Source organism: Sminthopsis crassicaudata, chromosome 3 (assembly GCF_048593235.1).
Source record: "Sminthopsis crassicaudata isolate SCR6 chromosome 3, ASM4859323v1, whole genome shotgun sequence".
NCBI lineage: Eukaryota > Metazoa > Chordata > Mammalia > Dasyuromorphia > Dasyuridae > Sminthopsis > Sminthopsis crassicaudata.
In genome coordinates this window covers 329,310,014-329,328,577 of record NC_133619.1, presented here as the reverse complement: position 1 = coordinate 329,328,577, position 18,564 = coordinate 329,310,014, and the positions used below count along the sequence as shown (strand labels likewise).

The 18,564-nt window shown below is 37.3% G+C and overlaps 1 protein-coding gene across 1 annotated transcript in view; it reads left to right on the top strand.

The window, feature by feature from the left end:
* The window catches only part of POLQ (DNA polymerase theta), a 103,832-nt gene that overhangs the window by 43,483 nt on the left and 41,785 nt on the right, over positions 1-18,564 (top strand). Inside the window, 5 exon segments of the mRNA XM_074301346.1 lie at positions 5,107-5,148; positions 5,150-5,301; positions 6,349-6,473; positions 8,231-8,474; positions 12,461-15,615. Of these exon segments, the coding sequence (XP_074157447.1) occupies positions 5,107-5,148; positions 5,150-5,301; positions 6,349-6,473; positions 8,231-8,474; positions 12,461-15,615 (3,718 nt within the window).

Below are 18,564 nucleotides of genomic sequence, written 5' to 3'. Positions count from 1 at the left end.
TCCATTTTCAAGGCTTATGAGCAGGAGAGATAACTACATGTCTTGTTTTTAAAAGTCTTTTTCCTGTTGTGACACAGGAACCACTTGACAGTGGCTGCTGGATATCCAACTCAGACCTGTAAAATGGATCTCCTTGTGTGGGAGGATGAGACTGAGAAGTAGTTGCTGTTCTCTGACTGAGAGGCCATTGGGTTGTATGTTCCCTCTTACCTTCAATTTATTTCATTCCCAATCCACAAGGAATATTTGCATTAGTAAAGGCTGCTTTGCAACTCCTTCAAGTTTATGATTCATAGCTGTGGAGGCTCTTGAAAAATGACCTGCCCCTTCACTAGGCATGGTCCTTAACAATTCCCCATTTTTAAAAATTTTTATTTTTATGGAAAAGTGATTTCCCCCCACCCCTCCCAGCATAATCAGTAAGTTTGTGCATTAGCTGTTATCTGAGTTTTGCACACTGAGGAACACAAGCAGCACTATCATCTCTGGATGGTTGTAGGTGTTAAATCTTGTGAGATATTATGGAGGCAAACTTTCAAATGGAGAAGTGGACTGCAGTCAGAACAGGCATTTTTCATAAGTCTCTCATCAGTCTCCTGGCTCAGCCCTTTGTTGTGTTGGCCCATTTAATTACCCTGGCTAAAAAAGTCTTACCAGGTCTCTTCTCCCTCTCCTTTCCCAGGGATTACCGAAGGAACTCTGGGAGGATCCTACTCACAAACAGCTCTGAAGTGCTGCTGTTTCTTAGTTTCTTATGCCCTACGTTGGGTGCCAGAATGTAATGTTCCAGCTAGCTTTCTGGAGGTCCTTTGGACAGGCCTTAGTCTCAGCAGGATAGACACCACAAGAATGGTCAGGAAAAGAGGCTAGAGTCTTTATTTATTCTGACCCAGTTTTGATCTTAGTGGAGGAGTACAGGAGGCAGGAGAGCCACCACAAGGATGGTCAAAGATAGAATGTCTATCTTCCAGTCCTTGTTAGCCCTTATATACCTTAATGTAATTACATCATTACAGTATATTGATTATATGTGAACTAGAGAACCATTACATCACCATGTTAAGTACTAATTTGTGAACTACAGAATCATTATCTCATCAATTCCATTGAGTTAACCTTTGTTTCAAGTATACTTCTCCAGAGTTTCAGCTCTATATTTCTCAACAACTTGAGTATATAATTTTTGAGGGAAAATCTTAAGCTTCATTTCTTTATAATAATAGGTATATTTCATGCTATATGCTGATTGAGAGAAAGTCAGGAGAGTAATACAAACATGATTGCTTCTTTAACTAGTAAAACCTTCATCTTGCTAAAACCTTAGATGAAAGTAACTCCAGTTTGACTATTTTAAATAGCCCTGAGAAATACCATATGTTTTTCTGTTGCATTTTGAGATCATAATAAGCACAATCATTAAAATTAATTGGAAGTGAGGGACAACTAGGTGGCACAGTGGACTCTACTGGCTCTGGATTCAGGAGAACCTGAGTTCAAATCCAGCCTCAGACACTTCTTACCTCTATTCTAGCAGATACTATTAAGTGACTGGGCAAGTCACTTAATCACAATTTCCTCAAAAAAAATTAATTGGAAGTGAATTCAGAAAGCTTTAAGCAAACATGCTACTTTGAATATGATTCAGACAAATGCACTATGATTGAAATCTAATAATAATAATTGAAAAATTTTGCACAGGTTGACAACCACTGACATTTGTATCAGCTTAAAAAGAAGTCATTTTCTGATAGTTCCCAAGATCTAGACTTGAAATCCAGATGAGCTTGAAATGAATGTCAAATGTTAAATTCTAATTTTGGGAATGAAATTAAGATACACATAATAAAAGATTTCAATTAGCATAGTGTCTACTGGTGATTCCTAGTATGCTGTTTTTTGTAGTTTTCCAATAATTGTTTTTGTCCAGAAACAGATTGTGAAGGATTTTAAATGCCAGTGCAGAGTTGGTATTTGATCCCAGAGACAAATGTGGGTCTAACAGGAGAGTTGAAATGCTTGGAGTCATGTTTTAGGAATATCAATTTGGTAACTAACTTTGTTCACTAGCAGACTGACTATTGTCAGTCCTATATATTAACTAGTATTAAAGAAGCATTTGTTAGAAACTTCTTCATAAAGTTTAGAAACTTTTCTACTTCTAAGATGACACTTTTTTGATTCTAATAATTGTTCTATTTTCTTAGCATATTCCACTTGAAAAGCTCTTCCATTGGGAGAGAAAGTTAAAACTGACAATGGGTCATGTCCGTTCCTTTGATGTTTCAGGTATATTTTGAAGGGATCTTTTCAGGGTCTGGAGCAAGCTAACTTAATCATATGATCCAATGGTGTCATTTATGAACATTCCATAAGAATGTTCTTTATTCTTTTTATAATAAAGTATCCTCTGTTTTAGTCTTTTCTTTCAAATTCCTCCCCCCCCCCCCATCGCCTAAGGAAACAGCCCTGAGGCTTGTTCCTCCAGGGAGGACAATGGAGTCTTTGTTCAGAAGAATTTTAAAATTTCTTCAAATGAATTAACCAATCTAGAATGGAAGTAGTAGAAGAGGGAACTTCACAAAGATTTTAGTGTCAAAGAGAAAAAGAATTGGCTTATCAAAACAGGATGTCTCCAATTTTTTAGCTCCCTTTTATGCCTTGTTTTCCCTCTTTAGAATGCAAACTCCTTAGGGTCAGGGACTGACTTTTTGTTTATATTTGTTTTTCCAACTCAACACTGTGCCTGTCTGGTGCTTATTAAGTGCTTTACAAATGCTTGTGGTCAGCTTGTCTTGTAATGCCGGAGAAACTGAGGCAAGATAGAGATTAGACAGTTTTTAGTATTTTATTTGAAAGGGAGAGATTTTCTGGGACCAAATGGATCCATGGTTTGGTCCCAGGGCTGAATGAGACTATCGTCTCCAAGAATCTAGCATCCAGCAGCCAATGGAGTTCTCAATGGCATATTTATACACAGTAGTTAAACAAAGGCAGGGGGTGGAGTCCAAACTCTGGTGAGTGGGAATCTCCAGACAGGAACCATCTACTCGGTTCTGACAGGTTGGAGGGGTAGGACCATAAATTCTAACAAACTGAAAGTTAAGAAGGTGTCTGGCAAGAGACAGAATGTCTGAAGTATCCCTTTCTGAGTTTACACATTGACAATTTATAATCTTAGAGCAAATAGCCTTGAGTTATATCAGTCTTCATGAACCAAAGAGGGGTTTGCAACTAAGGGGATTGAGGCATAACAATTAGAGAAACTGAAGCAGAACAATTTAGGGAAACTGAGGCAGGACAGTAAAAGAGAACTGTAGCACAACAGTCTTGCATATATTTGCTAGGAAGCCATAACATTTTATTTATATTTTTCAGTGAGGGCAGGCATTTACAGTTACACAAATCCTAAAAAGAACACATTTACTTATGTACTTTATCACCAGGGGTGTTTTGCAGAGACTGGGAAGCTATGGATTACATTGTAGCAATGATAAAGGAGCAGAAAAAGGAGCAGAACCATCTGGTCAATTTTATATTAAAATAAGTTTTGCAAAAGTGTATTTCTAAACATTTCATATAACACTTCCCCTCTCTTCCCCCCAGACAATTGGGGTTAAAGTGACTTGCCCAGGGTCACATAGCTAGGAAGGATATAGCACTTTGTTGACCTGACTGGACCTCCCTAGGCTATTATCCTGTTTTGCTTTTCTCATTGATTTCTCTGTTTATGTTCAAGGCAGTTGAGTTTACTTCTTTCTGTAATCTTTGGTACTCTATCTCCCTGACCCTTCTTCACTTATTTTCTCTATTACTCATTCCCTTCTCCCTCATTTCTGACTGGTTTCCTTTAGGGCTGGATTTCAGAGTGTCTCAGCCTCTTCCCAGACTTGGTAGTCTATGGTTCTTCAGCCCAGACCTCTGCCCCTGTGACTTTTGGGTCCAAACCAGCCCCACCTGGATGCCATCCTTTTCTATTGGTTATGTTGGAGCTCTGCACATCTCCCCATTTCCTGATGACTTGTCCATTTCTTCTATTACTTAACTCCTTGACCTCATACTGGCAGTTCAGAGCCTTCTGGTACCAGCAGTTCCGAGCCTGCTTTATCTGATATTGGTAATTCAGAGCTTTGCTACATTGGTACTTACTACAGCCCCTGGGTTTGGCTTCTGCAGAGGCTTGAGGAAGTTTCCCTGATCTGGAGTCACAATGTCCATGGCACTTGGAAGTGGAAGGGGGGATCAGGAGGCAGGAGTCTTGTCCTTGGGACTCCAAATGCAGTCTCACTGCTGGCAGCTTGGGAGAGGAGGCAGAGGTGCTGTGTGAGCTCAAGCCCAGTGAGTGTCAGTTCCTGGAGCTTGTTCTGTTTGTTTTTTTTATTTTTGTTTTGAAATCTTTTGGTTTTTTGGTATCCTAGACCATGAAAACTGCTAAAGTTGCTTTATCTTTAGCATAGAGTTTCAGTTTGGGAAAGGTTTGAGAGGTTGTAGGGATTGGAGAAAATGTGTGGTCCACTATTGATATTGCTTGTGTGACCTAGTAATAGTGATGTCTTTAACAGAAATAAGGATGGCGTGAGTTGGGAGGGGCAGATAATGAGAGCTGCTTTGGGCATGTTAACTATGAGATATTTTAGAGACATTATTGCATTGTTGATTTAAATTTGAAAGGGACCTTCAAGAACATATATTCTGTCTCCCCCCCCCCCCCCCCAATTGTATGGATAAAGTCACTGGAGCCCAAAGCCACATGAGCAAAGCTGGGGTGATTTCAGATACAGTGAGGGATATCTCCTATGGGCTCTGCTTCTTCAGATAATGCACACTGGTTCTGAGAAAGAGCTTGAGGGATGCTCCTAGCAAGAAGGTGCTTGTTTTCAAGCTTAGTGACATGACTTTGGGCTGCTTAGAAGCTGCTTTTGTTTGCATCTAGGTTTTTGGTTCATGTTCTGGAGAGGTGATTTATGAAATGCTTAGAAATACACTTTTGTGAAACTTAGAAATGCAATTTTGTGAAATTGACCAGTATTGGTTCTGCTTTTTTGTTAATGACAGTTTGTTACTTAATACATAATTATTGTTTCCCTCCTTCATCTGCTTCCTCAATAGGTTACTCCTTTGTATGAAGACTGGACCGCTATTGATTGGTACCCGCTTTTTCTGTCTGTGGGAGAAACTGCCCACCTCTCTGAAGAGAGTGGCGGAACTGGTGGGAATTGAAGAGGGTTTCTTGGCCCGTTCTGTGAAAGGAAGAATAGTAGCCAAAACTGAGAGACAACATCGACAAATGGCCATTCATAAAAGGTATTCCTCTTAACAGTTTAACTCTCTTATCTAGGAATAGATTCTGGTCAATATTTTTGGTTTCTCTTTACAAATCTTATTTTGAATTTCTCCTTTCTGAACTTTATTGCTGATAGAAATACATTTCTCTTGAATTTGACTTATGCATTTCAGCAAGTTCTGAAAAGGTTGCTCTTGTTTTTAAACAAAAAGGCGGGGGTGGGGGTGAGAGGGGTGAGGGGTGAGGGGGTGTTACCCAAAGGATTAGTCTTGCTTGTGAAGCTAGAAATTTTATTTTCTCCTGAACTTGATAAATGTGAGAATAGTTTTGGTTTGATATGGTTTTCCATATTAAGGTGTAACTCCAAAAATTAATTCCAAATTAAACTGTAAATGAACCTAGGCTTCATGCTATTGTGAATTATTTGTACCATTTCATTTCTTTTGTATAAATGATAAAAATCTTACTTGGTTTTAAAATAGTGGTTTTAATGCAAGTGCAAATAAAATCTTTTTATAACAAGTTCTGAGATTCTTTTGTTGATTTGAAATTTTATAAATTATATATTTCTTTGTAATATTTCTGTAATGTAATATTTCTACAATTTAAATAATAGTTTGAAATTGGAAATACCCCCCTCCTTCATAGATTTGGTTTCAGTGATTAAGTGGCTTAATCACTGAACATTTGTGAACATTATCTCATATGATCATGTTGTCTTTCTCTTTAGCCATTTCTCTATTTAATATTAGTCTTAGATTTTAGAGATTAATTTAACTTCATTATTTACAACATTTGTAAGTAGCTTGAATTTCAATATTGAAAGAATCAGATATTTGGGCACCCCTGGTTATCAGGCCTATCTTATGTATCTTATAAAGTAGAGATCTTATCTGCACTAAGGGTTCTTGTATGGGTCAAATGAAAATAAATAATTCCAAGCTATTATGATAAAATAGAGAACTTTGCAAACATAAATTGATATATAGATGTAAACTACTATTATTTGAATGTTATTAGTGCATAAGTATTTTTCCTACATTTTCATGTGGTGTATGTCTTTACAGATTTTTCACTAGTCTTGTACTATTAGATTTAATCAGTGAAGTTCCTTTAAAGGATATTATTCAGAAATATGGTTGTAATCGTGGACAGATTCAATCTTTGCAACAATCAGCTGCAACTTATGCAGGTGAGTTAAAGAAATGGAGAGGGTTTTGCAAACCTTGAAGTTCTGTTTAAGTAGAATCAATATATAAAGATAAAAATCTAGATAAATAGTTCTATACAAATATTTCTACATAAAATCCTATAAAATAGTTGTTATTTCTATGTCAATTTATTGCTATATTTGCCTCAGTTTGGGTTATTTGTAGCATAAAGGTTGGGCCATTGTTACTCTAAAAAGAGCTGGGCAGGCCAAAATGAGGGATCAAAAAAAAAAAACCCAGAAGTAATTTTAAACCTTTGCATGAGGCATATGTGTAAAGGCTATTTGTCAGTCTTTTCCTACATAGGTACCCCTCCTCTGAGCAGGGTATAAAAGAAGGTCTTGGGTTTTTTTTTGTTTTTTTTTTTTTAATGAAGTAAGTTTGTTATTTACAATTCTTTTTATTTTTTTTTTTTTATTTAAAGCTTTTTATTTTCAAAACATATGCATGGATAATTTTTCAACATTGACCCTTGCAAACTCTTCTGTTCCAAATTTTCTTCTCCTTCCCCCATTTTCCTCCTCTAGATGGCAAATAATCCAATATATGTTAAACATATTAAAATATATGTTAAATCCAATATATGTATACACATATTTACACAATAATTTTGTGGCACAAGAAGAAAACAACTTTATAATACAACTTATATATAAAATAAATTGGAGGTAATCAACAAAGTCCTAGCATTAAAGAGGGAGAGGGGATCAGGAAAAGCTCCTTATAGAAGGTGAGATTTCAGCTGTGACTTGAAGAAAGCTTGGATAAAAGAGATGAGAAAGGAGAGAATTCCAGATATGAAGTTCAGCAAGAAGGCCAGTGAAAATAACTGAGTTTTGGGCATTTGAAGTTTAAGGTGTCTATGGGATATTCAGTTCTAAATGTCAGGAACTTGGAGATGAGAGGCTGGAGGTTAAAAGTGATTTTAGAGCTAGATAAATTATTCGAGAATCATCTATATAGAGATGGTCTACAAAGTTGAAACAGTATAGAGGAAAAATAGAAAGGGGCACATGATAGAATCCTGGGGGACACTCAAGGTTGAGAGGAATGACTGAAGATCCAACTGCTATTATAGGCATCTACAGGCAGAAACTCTTTTTCTTTTCCATTTTTGTAAGCTGTATATGACAAAATACACTATAAATACATATACATATACAACTCTGTCAGTAGGACATTGATGTGCCTATTTTCTTTCAGCCCCTCCAGCTCTTGGGATTTTTCTTATTTTTGGTTATCTTTGCTAATCTGATGAGTATGAGTGATATCTGACTTAATTATTAGTGATTTAGCTTTTTTTTTCAAGTGGCTATTGAGAGCTTGTATTGCTGGCTTTTGTTTTTGCTCTGTGCATCTCCCCACACATTCCTGTGCTGGAAGACTATGTATATTCCTGGCTAGAACCTCTCAACAGAGTTCTAGCTATCTCCTGCCAATCTGAGCTGGGCAAATGACCCATTGTTGTTTCTTCCATAGATTTTTCTGTTTATTTTTCAGTCTAGTGCCTGCCCTTCCTTAACCTTGTTGGAATAATTAATGGAGGGTGCTGGACTATACTGCTTCCTTATACCTTTACATCTTTCCTGGTTTCTCTATGTAAAAATTTATAGTATTGGTTATCTAGATGTGCAATAGCTTAATGTTCTGGTGGGTCATGAATTACATTATCTATAGAAGTGTAAATTAAGCTTGTAAAAGACTTTAATTTATGTCTATGTCATTATAAATATTCCAGGGATGATAACCGTGTTTTCTAATCGTCTTGGCTGGCACAACATGGAACAACTACTTTCTCAATTTCAGAAACGTCTTACATTTGGTGTCCAGAGGGAGCTGTGTGACTTAGTTCGGGTGTCTTTGTTGAATGCACAGAGGGCCAGAGCTCTTTATACTGCTGGCTTTTTAACAGTGGCTGATCTTGCCCGAGGAAGTGTTGTTGAGGTGGAAGCTGTTCTGAAAAATTCTTTGCCTTTCAGAAGGTGAGAAAAACCTTCAACTCAAACTGTATCAGTAATTGGTGATATGCAATCAATTAATTTTTAAACAATGAATGGAGATGTGTATATAAAAGCATTACAGTGCATTATAGGGAGTCTCATAGTATATTGAAGCCATAAAAAATATGCCAAGCTGCCCATGTTGCCAATTTCTGGCATCCAGAAATTCAAGTTTACATCTAATCTAAAATTGCATAATTACAGAGAGGTTCATAAACTAGATTATAGGCCTTTCCTTACATAACATGTCAGGCTTGATCTTGGACAGAAGAGAAATTAAATTAAGGCAACTTTTCTTTCTCATTTTGAGAACTGCTGACAATACATGTGCAGATAAGCTTCTCCCCCCCCCCCCCCCCCCAGTTTTGCATCCTTGTAAACACAAATAGTTTGGCTTGATCATGGGGCATTTGTCTTAGGATGCTAAGAAGCTAGTTTTTTTCTTTATGTTAAGCATTGAAGTATAGGTGGATATTTAAAGAGGGAAGATATTTAAAGACAATATAGAAAACCATTTTAACAAATATACAAAGATAGGAAAGCACTGATTATGTCTAGGATATAGAGGGTGGGCCAAACTGGCCCAAAATCATGTTTCCTAAGCAAAGATTATTATCATATTTTCCATAAATATTATCCCAGATTTCAGTACTTTCATTAGCATTTACTCAGTCTTGCTTATTTGAAACCTTGATATTATCTGATTTTTCCAACCTTCACATTTATATGTGTGTGTATATGTATGTATGTGTGTGTGTGTGTGTGTGTATATATATATATATATATATATATATATGAATAATCTCTTACAACTTCTTATCATTTCTAATGCCACAGTATCTTTTGCATTTGTTCTTTCTTTTCTTTTAACTGAACCTAATTCAGACCCTTGTTACCACCTGCCTGGCCTACTGAAGTCTTCCCAGCTCCATTCTTTTCCCCCTTCTATTCCATTCTTTGTATTGCTACCATATATCTAAATTCAGAAAGGAAAGGGAAATCAGCATCTGAGGATATATTAGATTAAATACTTTTGTAAGCTAGTTTTAGAGTTTTTTGGTTTTTGTTTTTTTTTTCCTGAGGCTGGGGTTAAGTGACTTGCCCAGGGTCACACAGCTAGGGAGTGTTAAGTGTCTGAGAGCAGATTTGAACTTGGGTCCTCCTGAATTCAGGGCTGGTGCTCTATCCACTGAGCCACCTAGCTGCCCCCTAGTTTTAGAGTTTAACTACTTTTCTTTTAATAAATAATCTCAGTGTTTGAAATTCTTTAGTCCAATTTGTACCTAAACAAAAATTCCCCCATATGATCTATTTATCAGTTGTTGAGTATTTTGTTGCAGACAATAATTTTAAAAGCAGCCTATTCATAACATTATTTCTGTAGGAAAATGTGGGATATCACTGATTTATTACTTTTAAGAAAAAAAAAACTGTGTAAGTTTGTACAGTTAGATTTAATAGCATTTTGGTGTTAAAAGGAAAGGTTGAGATTAATCAGTTAAATTTTAGGATGGCGGGGCAGCTAGGTGGCACAGTAGATACAGCACCAGCCCTGAATTCAGGAGGACCCGAGTTCAAATCTTGTCTCAGACACTTAACACTTCCTAGCTGCGTGACTCTGGGCAAGTCACTTAACCCCAGCCTCAGAAAATAAATAAATAAATAAATTTTAGGATGGCAAGGAAGGCAGTTACACTCAAAAACAGAAACAGAATGCCTGGGAGAGTCTCTAGTATAGTGCAATGTGTTTTGATGTAAATGTGTAGGTTTGAGATTGGTAAAGAATTTTTCTTCCTTGATACAGGGTTGAGCCTGTGATTTTATTAATCTTGGGGAACTCTCAGTGTAGAAATTCCCTCAATCCCATGTCCATAATTCATCTGCACCCTATAGTTCTAGAGAGTTGCCTAGAGTAATGAAAGTACAATGAAAATTAAGTGACTTGCTTGTGGTTGCAAAGCGAGTGTGTTTCAGGGGCAGAAATTGAATTTGTCTTCCTGAATGCAAGACTATAAATAAGATATACCACAGTGCACTGGAATAATCACATCAGTAAGCATTTATTAAGCACCTGCTATGTTCTGATCACTTTGCTGAGTGGTGAGGGCTAAAGAAAGAAAAAAACAAAACAGCTCCTGTTCTCAAAGATGCTAATAGTGGACATAATATGGAAACAACTATTTACAAAAACAAAATGTATACAGGCTAAATTGGAGATATTCTCAGAGAGAAAATACTAAGATTAAGGAAGACTGAAAAAGTCATTTTATAAAAAGTGGGTTTAACTGAGATTTGAAGGAAGCCAGGAAGCCAGGAGGCCAAGTAGGGATGGAGAACTGACTCAGGAGTCCTGAGGATGGTCAGTTCTGCATAGTTTATGATGTCTATGGGTCAAGCTAGATACCTAGCTTGAGATGTGAGCCTGGAAAGTGGGAGAGAAGTTTGGACTGGACAAATAGATCTGAGAATTATCTACATAGTGCTGATAATTGAATCCATGGCAGTTGAGATCATCACATGTGTAGCAGAAGTAGAGAAGAGGATCTAGAACAGAAACTTGATGCACACCCATGGTTATTAGCAAGCAAAAGCTGGATAAAATTTTAAGAAGTGAGACTGAGAAGGAGTGGTCAGATAGGTAGGAGGTGAACCAGGAGAAGGAACAGTATAATGAAAACCTAGGGAGGAAGAGGGTGGTCAGCAGTGTCAGAGGCTGCAGAGAAGTGGAATAAACTGAAGACTGAGAGAAAGCCAGGTGGATTTGGTTTTTGAAATCACTGGTAAATTTGGAGAGAGAAAAAAGAATTAAAAGGAGAGTGAGAGGAAACACTGGAGCTGTCAATGGTATAGAACTTAGTTACAAAAGGAAGGAGGGATAAAATACCATAGCTAGCTCAAGTGAGGACTTCTTTGGGATGGAAAGGCACGGTACTGTTTATTGGAAGTAGGGAAAGAGAGCAGGGAGAGGGATTGGAGGTTCCTGCCCATCTTCTGAGTCCTCACTCTCTAGGTCCCATACTTGATCTCCGTCTTCCTTACCATCACCGTGTCCCCCAGAGTGCTGCCTTGGGCACTGATTTAGATGTTTAGTAGATTGTTATTTTCACTTCCAAATCATCATTGTTTTCTGAAAAATAAGGAATTGAATCAAATGCATACTTCTTAAAAGGCTGGATTTTCCACAACCATACCAGAATCCCTGAATGAAAGAAGGAAGCACTATTTATTTAGTAAGGGCTACTGTGTGCAACACATCGAGCTGATGCTGGTGGTGCAAAGAGAAAGGGGCTCCTGCCGACAAGGTGTACCAGCCTGATGGCAAAGACCATGCATTGGCAGGTTTAACTGTGAGTCTGTAGGAAGATGCCTGGTCCTTAGGAAGCAGTAATGAAGAAGATGGCTGGCTCGCCTCTTCTTGAATATCTTTTCTCCTCCTGAGATCCCTTCAGTTGTTGGCAGGAAACCATCTGTAAGTGCAAGGACTGCAAGAAGTCTCCCTTGGGGTCCTCAGAACCCGTGGCTGGAGTGTGGTCCTGGGCGTGGTCAGGCTGCATCTGCCCAGGAGGAAGAAGGAGAGCCATTGGAGGTGGGCTGATTGTCTGGGGTGCTGCCATTCTCAAAGGTCTTATGCCAGTTTGCCTGTTCTATCTGTTGTTTCCAGAGACTCCCTATTTTTCTTGCCTTTTGATCTTTTCCTGAAATGCACATGCTTAGGTAGTAGACATTGTTCATTACTTAAAGCCAAAATCACCCAGTAGCTTCATCCTCTGGTGAGAAAACTTTCTACTGTTTATAAATGCTAATTATATATTTTTACGCTGTATATGACAAAATATACTATATAAAATTTTTCTTTGATTCCATTTAAATATGAAAAAGTTTGTTAAACAATGTGTATGTTACCTTGAGGTAGTATATTATTGACCTTTCAGGAAAATTTCTTTATCCTTATTCATTTCCTTCCTTAGTGTCCGCAAGGCAATAGATGAAGAAGAGGAAGCAGCTGAGGAACGCAGGAATTTTCGAACTATCTGGATAACTGGAAGAAAAGGTTTAACTGAAAAAGAAGCAGCAGTACTTATTGTGAAGGAAGCCAAAATGATTTTGCAGCAAGAGTTAGCTGAAATGGGAGTGCAGTGGAATCCAGACTCTTTTTTGAACTCTGAAACCTATTCAGCTAGAAGCAGTGAATCAAAAACAGAGGACCTAAAATCTAGGCAGCATGCCAAAGACTTATTTAAAACACCCAAAGTATCAAAGAGAGAACCCAAAATTTCTTTTGGTGAGTCTCTTGCTAAGACACCCAATACTGTGCAAAATTCTAATTCAGACAAGATGTCTGCTAACTCTTCAAACTCTATTGTCCATGATGGAAATGAAGAGCATCAGCTACATGTTGAAATGAAAAGTGATGAGTCTGTTTCTAGAGGAAGAAAATCCCCATTTTTGGATTCAAGTAAAGATAAAATTATCACTACTACAAATAAAAGAAAGTCAGGCAATGAGAAAATTCCTAAAACATTCTCAGATGAAAAAAGGAAAAAACCAGCTTTAAATTTTAGTTCAGAAAAACTGTCCCAAACTCCCCAGTTTAGGAATCAAAGCAATCATGTAAACCAATCTGAAGTTAGATGCAATGTCAAAAACTTTAAAACACATAGGATTGGTTCACCAAATATTACTACATTCACCTCTGGTACTGTTAAAGATTTACTCACTTCAGATGAAAAGAGTACAGAACTTCAAAATCCAGGACCTTCTGTTCAAAATGAGTCTTTGGGCACCAATGTCAAATATTTCAAGCATACAATAGCACACCTTCCACAAACAGGGGAGAGCTGTTCAAAGAACAATATAATCCAAAACTCTATTATTTCAGAACATTTCATCATAAAATCTCAAACAGAAAATAATTTCAACCAAGTTCCTTGGCTTGCTGGGAATAATATGGTGGGTGAAGGTAAGCCATACACAGAAATGGTGAGTAATGTTTCAAAGGACAAAGATAATCACATGAAAAATCAGAGACTTCAGGGGAAGCACACCAATGCCAATCCAGTTATGAATTGTCCTGAAAAAAGATCAGTTACTTATACAAAAATTTGTGTCAAAGAGGAAGTATTGTTAGGCAGAAAACCACTCAGTGAGACAGACTCCAGTTACACAAACACAAATAAAAATGTTGCTGCTAGCAGACGGGAAGGTGGAGATACTAATGCCGATGAAAATGACCAACCACCCAAAGACAACAAAAGCCGACCCAAGGCGCCTCATGCAATATCAGTACAAGTTGGAGCTATGGATAAAGGAGGCCTGGATGAAAATGATCCAAAGGCCTCTGGAGTGAAAAAAAATGCAGGTGCTCATGTTGCAAATGAAACCAAAAATAATCAATCTTCTGACTTAAGCTTGGGCCTTAGGGACTTTGACGATAGTTTCCACCTGGATACTCAGACAGAGAAAATAATACAACAGATGGCAGCTGAGATGGCAAAGGACAAAAAGGCAGCAACAAAGTTGGCTCAGAAGAGCTCAGGAAGACAACACTCTGTTAGTGCTTCGCAAAGTGAAAATGTTACTTCTGCCAGGGAAGGATCAACTGTAGGGATGAGAAAAATGGATCCTTCAAGTTGTAAGGTTGTAGATTCTAAGAAGACAACCACCGAGTCACATAGCGTTGAAGTCCTGGCTCTGGAAAGCCCTGTTTTACAGTCTTTGGAGAAATTGAGGGACAATTATTTTTCTTTTAAAGGAAATGAAAATTCTGTCACTGACTCCCAACTAAATAGTTTTCTCCAGGGTTATCAAACACAAGATTCAGTGACATTAACCACTCCACCAGGTTTACAAAAGAGAGCTTCAATCAGCAGAGAGGCAAATTGCCATCCCATTTTTGAAACGAGTTTGAATATGAGTGATAGTTTACTCTTTGATAGTTTTAATTTAGATTTAGAAAAAGATGAAGTAAAGGAGCAACAACCAGACCCACAAAAGAGTGTCCCTCCTTCTGAAATTACTTCCAACCATTCCAGTGACATTTTGTGTCAGCAACCACATGGATCAAAGGATAAAACAGTTTTGAATCTATTACCAGTTGATGGGAATCAGGATATGCAGCAACAGTTTGCCTGTTTTAGTGATGAATCAATCATGTTCTCAGAAATAGATTCTTTTCAGATGGCTGAAGCTTTGGATGGTGCAGATTTAGCTCTTAGTCAAGAGCAGCATGCTCCTGCAATAACTCTTAATAGGTTAGAGCAAAGGAAGTTAGGAGTTATAAATGATAATTACCCCAGATCAACAGTAGATAGGATAGGTCAGGATATAAATGTGCAAATAATTAAATCTGCTGGAGAAAATAATGATGATCCATTGATGTGGTCTGGGGCATCATTTGACTTAAGCCCAGGACTAGAAAAAATTTTAGATCGATTAGAGAATGATAAACCAAGTTTAGTAAGTACAGAACTATCTGCTCTGAAGGAAAAGCACATAGACTTAAAGGACCAACAAGAAGTAACCTCATCTTGGCTAGCACAGGAAATGCCATTTTCTCCTAATGGCAAATTAAAAGACAACTTTGAAGTGTTGGAAAACAATGAGAAGATTCCAGCTTTTCATGGTAAAACTTCATCTCCTTTGCTTTATAAAGAAAGCAACATTATTTCTGCTCATAATCTGGAGAGTCATGTATTTTTTCCTTCTTCACCCACTTCTGTTCTACCCACCAAGCATGGCCCATCACTGGTTCTTGGAACATCTAAAAAACTTGGAGAAACCCAAATGGCTTTACACAGAGATGAAAGTTATCCACTTATTTCAATATCAGATATTGGAAATCAAAAGCTTAAACCACAAAATGAAAATTGTAATATGAAAAACCACAGTCCCTCTAAAGATACAAACCTTTCACTGAAGTTTTCACAAAATACGTCACAATTAACTCTAGTCCCATGTAGTACTGAAATCTTGACAATCATTGATGTAGCAAGTGACAAAACTCTTTTTCAGACCTTCATCAAAGAATGGCAGTGCAAAAAGAGATTTTCCATTTCACTAGCTTGTGAAAAGACCAGTTCTGCAGGTCTCAAGTCAACGAATATAGGTGGTAGATTCAAGCCAGGTAAGTTTTTGTTACTTTTTCCTTAAAAAAAAAATGTGGTTTGGTTTTTTTTGTATATTGGTTGTGGATTATAGTAGAATATTAGCTTTTTATCATCAGTTATTGTGCAAATTATTTAAGCTTATATTTATGGGCTTATTTAGATGATGCTTATTTAGATTACTTTATTAGTAATTTATAGCTATTCTTTTTCTACTACATTAGAGTAAATATTCATGTTCTGAATATAAATTGTTTTTTAAAAATGGCATAAAATTGTTTTGATTGGGCATTATACATTAATGGATGATAAACCTGGCAAAATATGGTTGAAAATGTACACAAATTATTCCTTATTTTGTTCCAGGAAGTGGTTAATAGAAATGGCAAAAACACTCCTATTAATCACATTTATTATATGTATCTTTAATTAGAGTTATAGTTTTAAATAATTATAAGAAAGAAAGATTTTGAAGCTCACTCAAGTTTGGAAATTTAAATCATATTTAAATTTTGCTGAATTTGCCATTAGAAAAAGAACAAACAACTTTGGTATTCATTTTTAAGGCTGAGGAAACTGAGGATCATTTTATGAGTTATCCCCAACTAAGGAATGTCACAGATAGCACAGGTCTCTGCTGATTCCAAGGTCCTCGTTTTATTACTCAGTGCCTCCACCAGACTTTGGTTTCTATAGTGGGGAAAATTCTGCCCGAAGAGTTTTTTCCTAATATTTATTTCTGTTTGGAATTAGCATTAGCTCTTACTTTGTATTCCTTTTTCCTTCTCATAAATCTCTAATTTTTTTTTTTCCTTTTGCTCTACAATTTACAAGTAAGTAAGTGAAAAGCATTAATGAAGCCTTTGTTATGTGCCATATGCTATGCTAAGCCCTGGGAATCACAGATAAAAAAAGCCAGTCAATCCCTGCTCTTAAGAGCTCACACTGTAACTGGGGGGGAGGTAACATACATAAAGAGTTTCGCTGCCCACTGGAAGGAAAGTCCCAGGAGTGCTAAGAAGGCATTAGCAGGGTGACTATCAAGGCCCAGGAAATCCTTGGATGCATCTGGGGATCAGATAACAGTGCGCAGAGGTCTCGATTAGGCAGGAAGATGCCTGATAAGGCCTTGAAGCCTTTAGGACACAGGAGAATGCTTATGGGGAGTCCTGGTGAGCCCTAAAAGCCACTGGTGACATAGTGGATAGATGTTGGGCCTGCAGTCAGGAAAATGCAACTTCTAAATGGCACCCATGTGTATGACCTTGGAGAAGCCATTTGCTTTTTCTTTGTCTCCATTTCCTCACTAAAAAATGAGGATAATAATAGCATCTCCTTTGTTGGGTTGTTGTGAGGGCCCAGTGTGTGGCACAGGGTAGGCACTTCATGCCAGTTGTTGCTGTTGTAGATTATTATTATCATTATCATCCATCTCACAATAAGACTTACAGTTGGTGACTTCCACCTCATCAAGGTATTTGTTCTTTCTGTTGCCAGTTTGGATGTAGATGGGGTGGCCCATGGTCATTATGGAACCATAATGTTCATTGGTTTATGGAAATTTGGAACAGAGAAATATCAGCTTACCTTTTAGAGATTGCCCAATGTGTAGTAAAGGCAGGCTGCTGGGCTGACTATCTGCTGGCTGTCTTTTCATAAATTAACCTTCCTATGTCTGTGCACTGTCCCATGCATCAGACATTGTACTTTCTGCCACGCATCTTACAGAGCAAAGAGCCTTAGAGATTCAAGTTTTGGGATTCAGATCCCATCTGTCATCTAACAACTAAAGGACAGTAGGCAAGTCACTTAATGCCCTTTGGTCTTATTTCCCTCATTTATGCAGTGAGGGGTTATATACCAGATGCCTTCTGAAGTATCTTCCAACTTTAGCTCATGAGCCTAAAATGCTTGTGTGTTTGCATTGCTGTATAGGCCAAGTTGCATGTTTTCCAGAGACTCTGGTTATTTTGGATCTCTTATTTTGTATGATGGAATCGTTCCTGATTTACTTAAAAGCTTTTTTTTGGAGACAATTATAGCTAATTTTTTCCTACTTTATCTCTCACTATCACTACCTTGAAGGCAGTCAAGATTATATCTCTCTATCCTATCCTACTTTATTCTTTACCTGGTTCCCCATCTCACAAGTCAGTGTGCCAAGTACTGTGTTAAGCGTCAAAGCATCATAGTCTTATATGTCATAGAGATAAAGTAAGGTTCTCAGAAATATTTTGGCCCAATTCTTTTTTTGAGGTCAGTGTACTTGAGACTGAACATAAGTGACTTTCATTCAATCACATAGTAAGCAACAAAGCTAGATTTTAAAATTGAAGTTTTTTCTCTACAAATATAATGCTTTTTTCAACCTTGCCATATAGTCTAGAAGTGGTCCTCAAACTTTTTAAATGGAAGGCCAGTTCACTGTCCCTCAGACTGTGGGAGGGCCAGACTATAGTAAAAACAAAACTCACACTCTGTCTCCGCCCCTCAGCCTATTTGCCATAACCTGGCCGACCACATAAATGTCCTCAGTGGGCTGCATCTGGCCCACGGGCCATAGTTTGAGAACCCCTAGTAGAGAAGTGGTTTTTTTTTTTTTTTTTTTTTTGGATTTATGGACCTTTTATAATAACACTGATCTTTTCTTTGACAAAGAAGCAAGGTACAAATTAAGTCCAAAAAAAATTATCAAGATATTTATAAAATGCAAATAAAAACTAATAGGAAACCAAAGAAAGAGGGATTCTATTGAACATCAGTGTAAAATGAACAATATTTAATAGTTACCATATAAAGACCCACTCTGGACATATAGTTTAAATAGGCAAGACCAAAAGTAAATGAAACAACTGCTTCATGTTCAATAAATGAACATAAATTACTTGGGAAAGAACTTCTGGGAAATTTAAAAAGTAGTTTGGTAGAAAACAAGGTCATACTAATATTTCAGAATATATACAAAATGG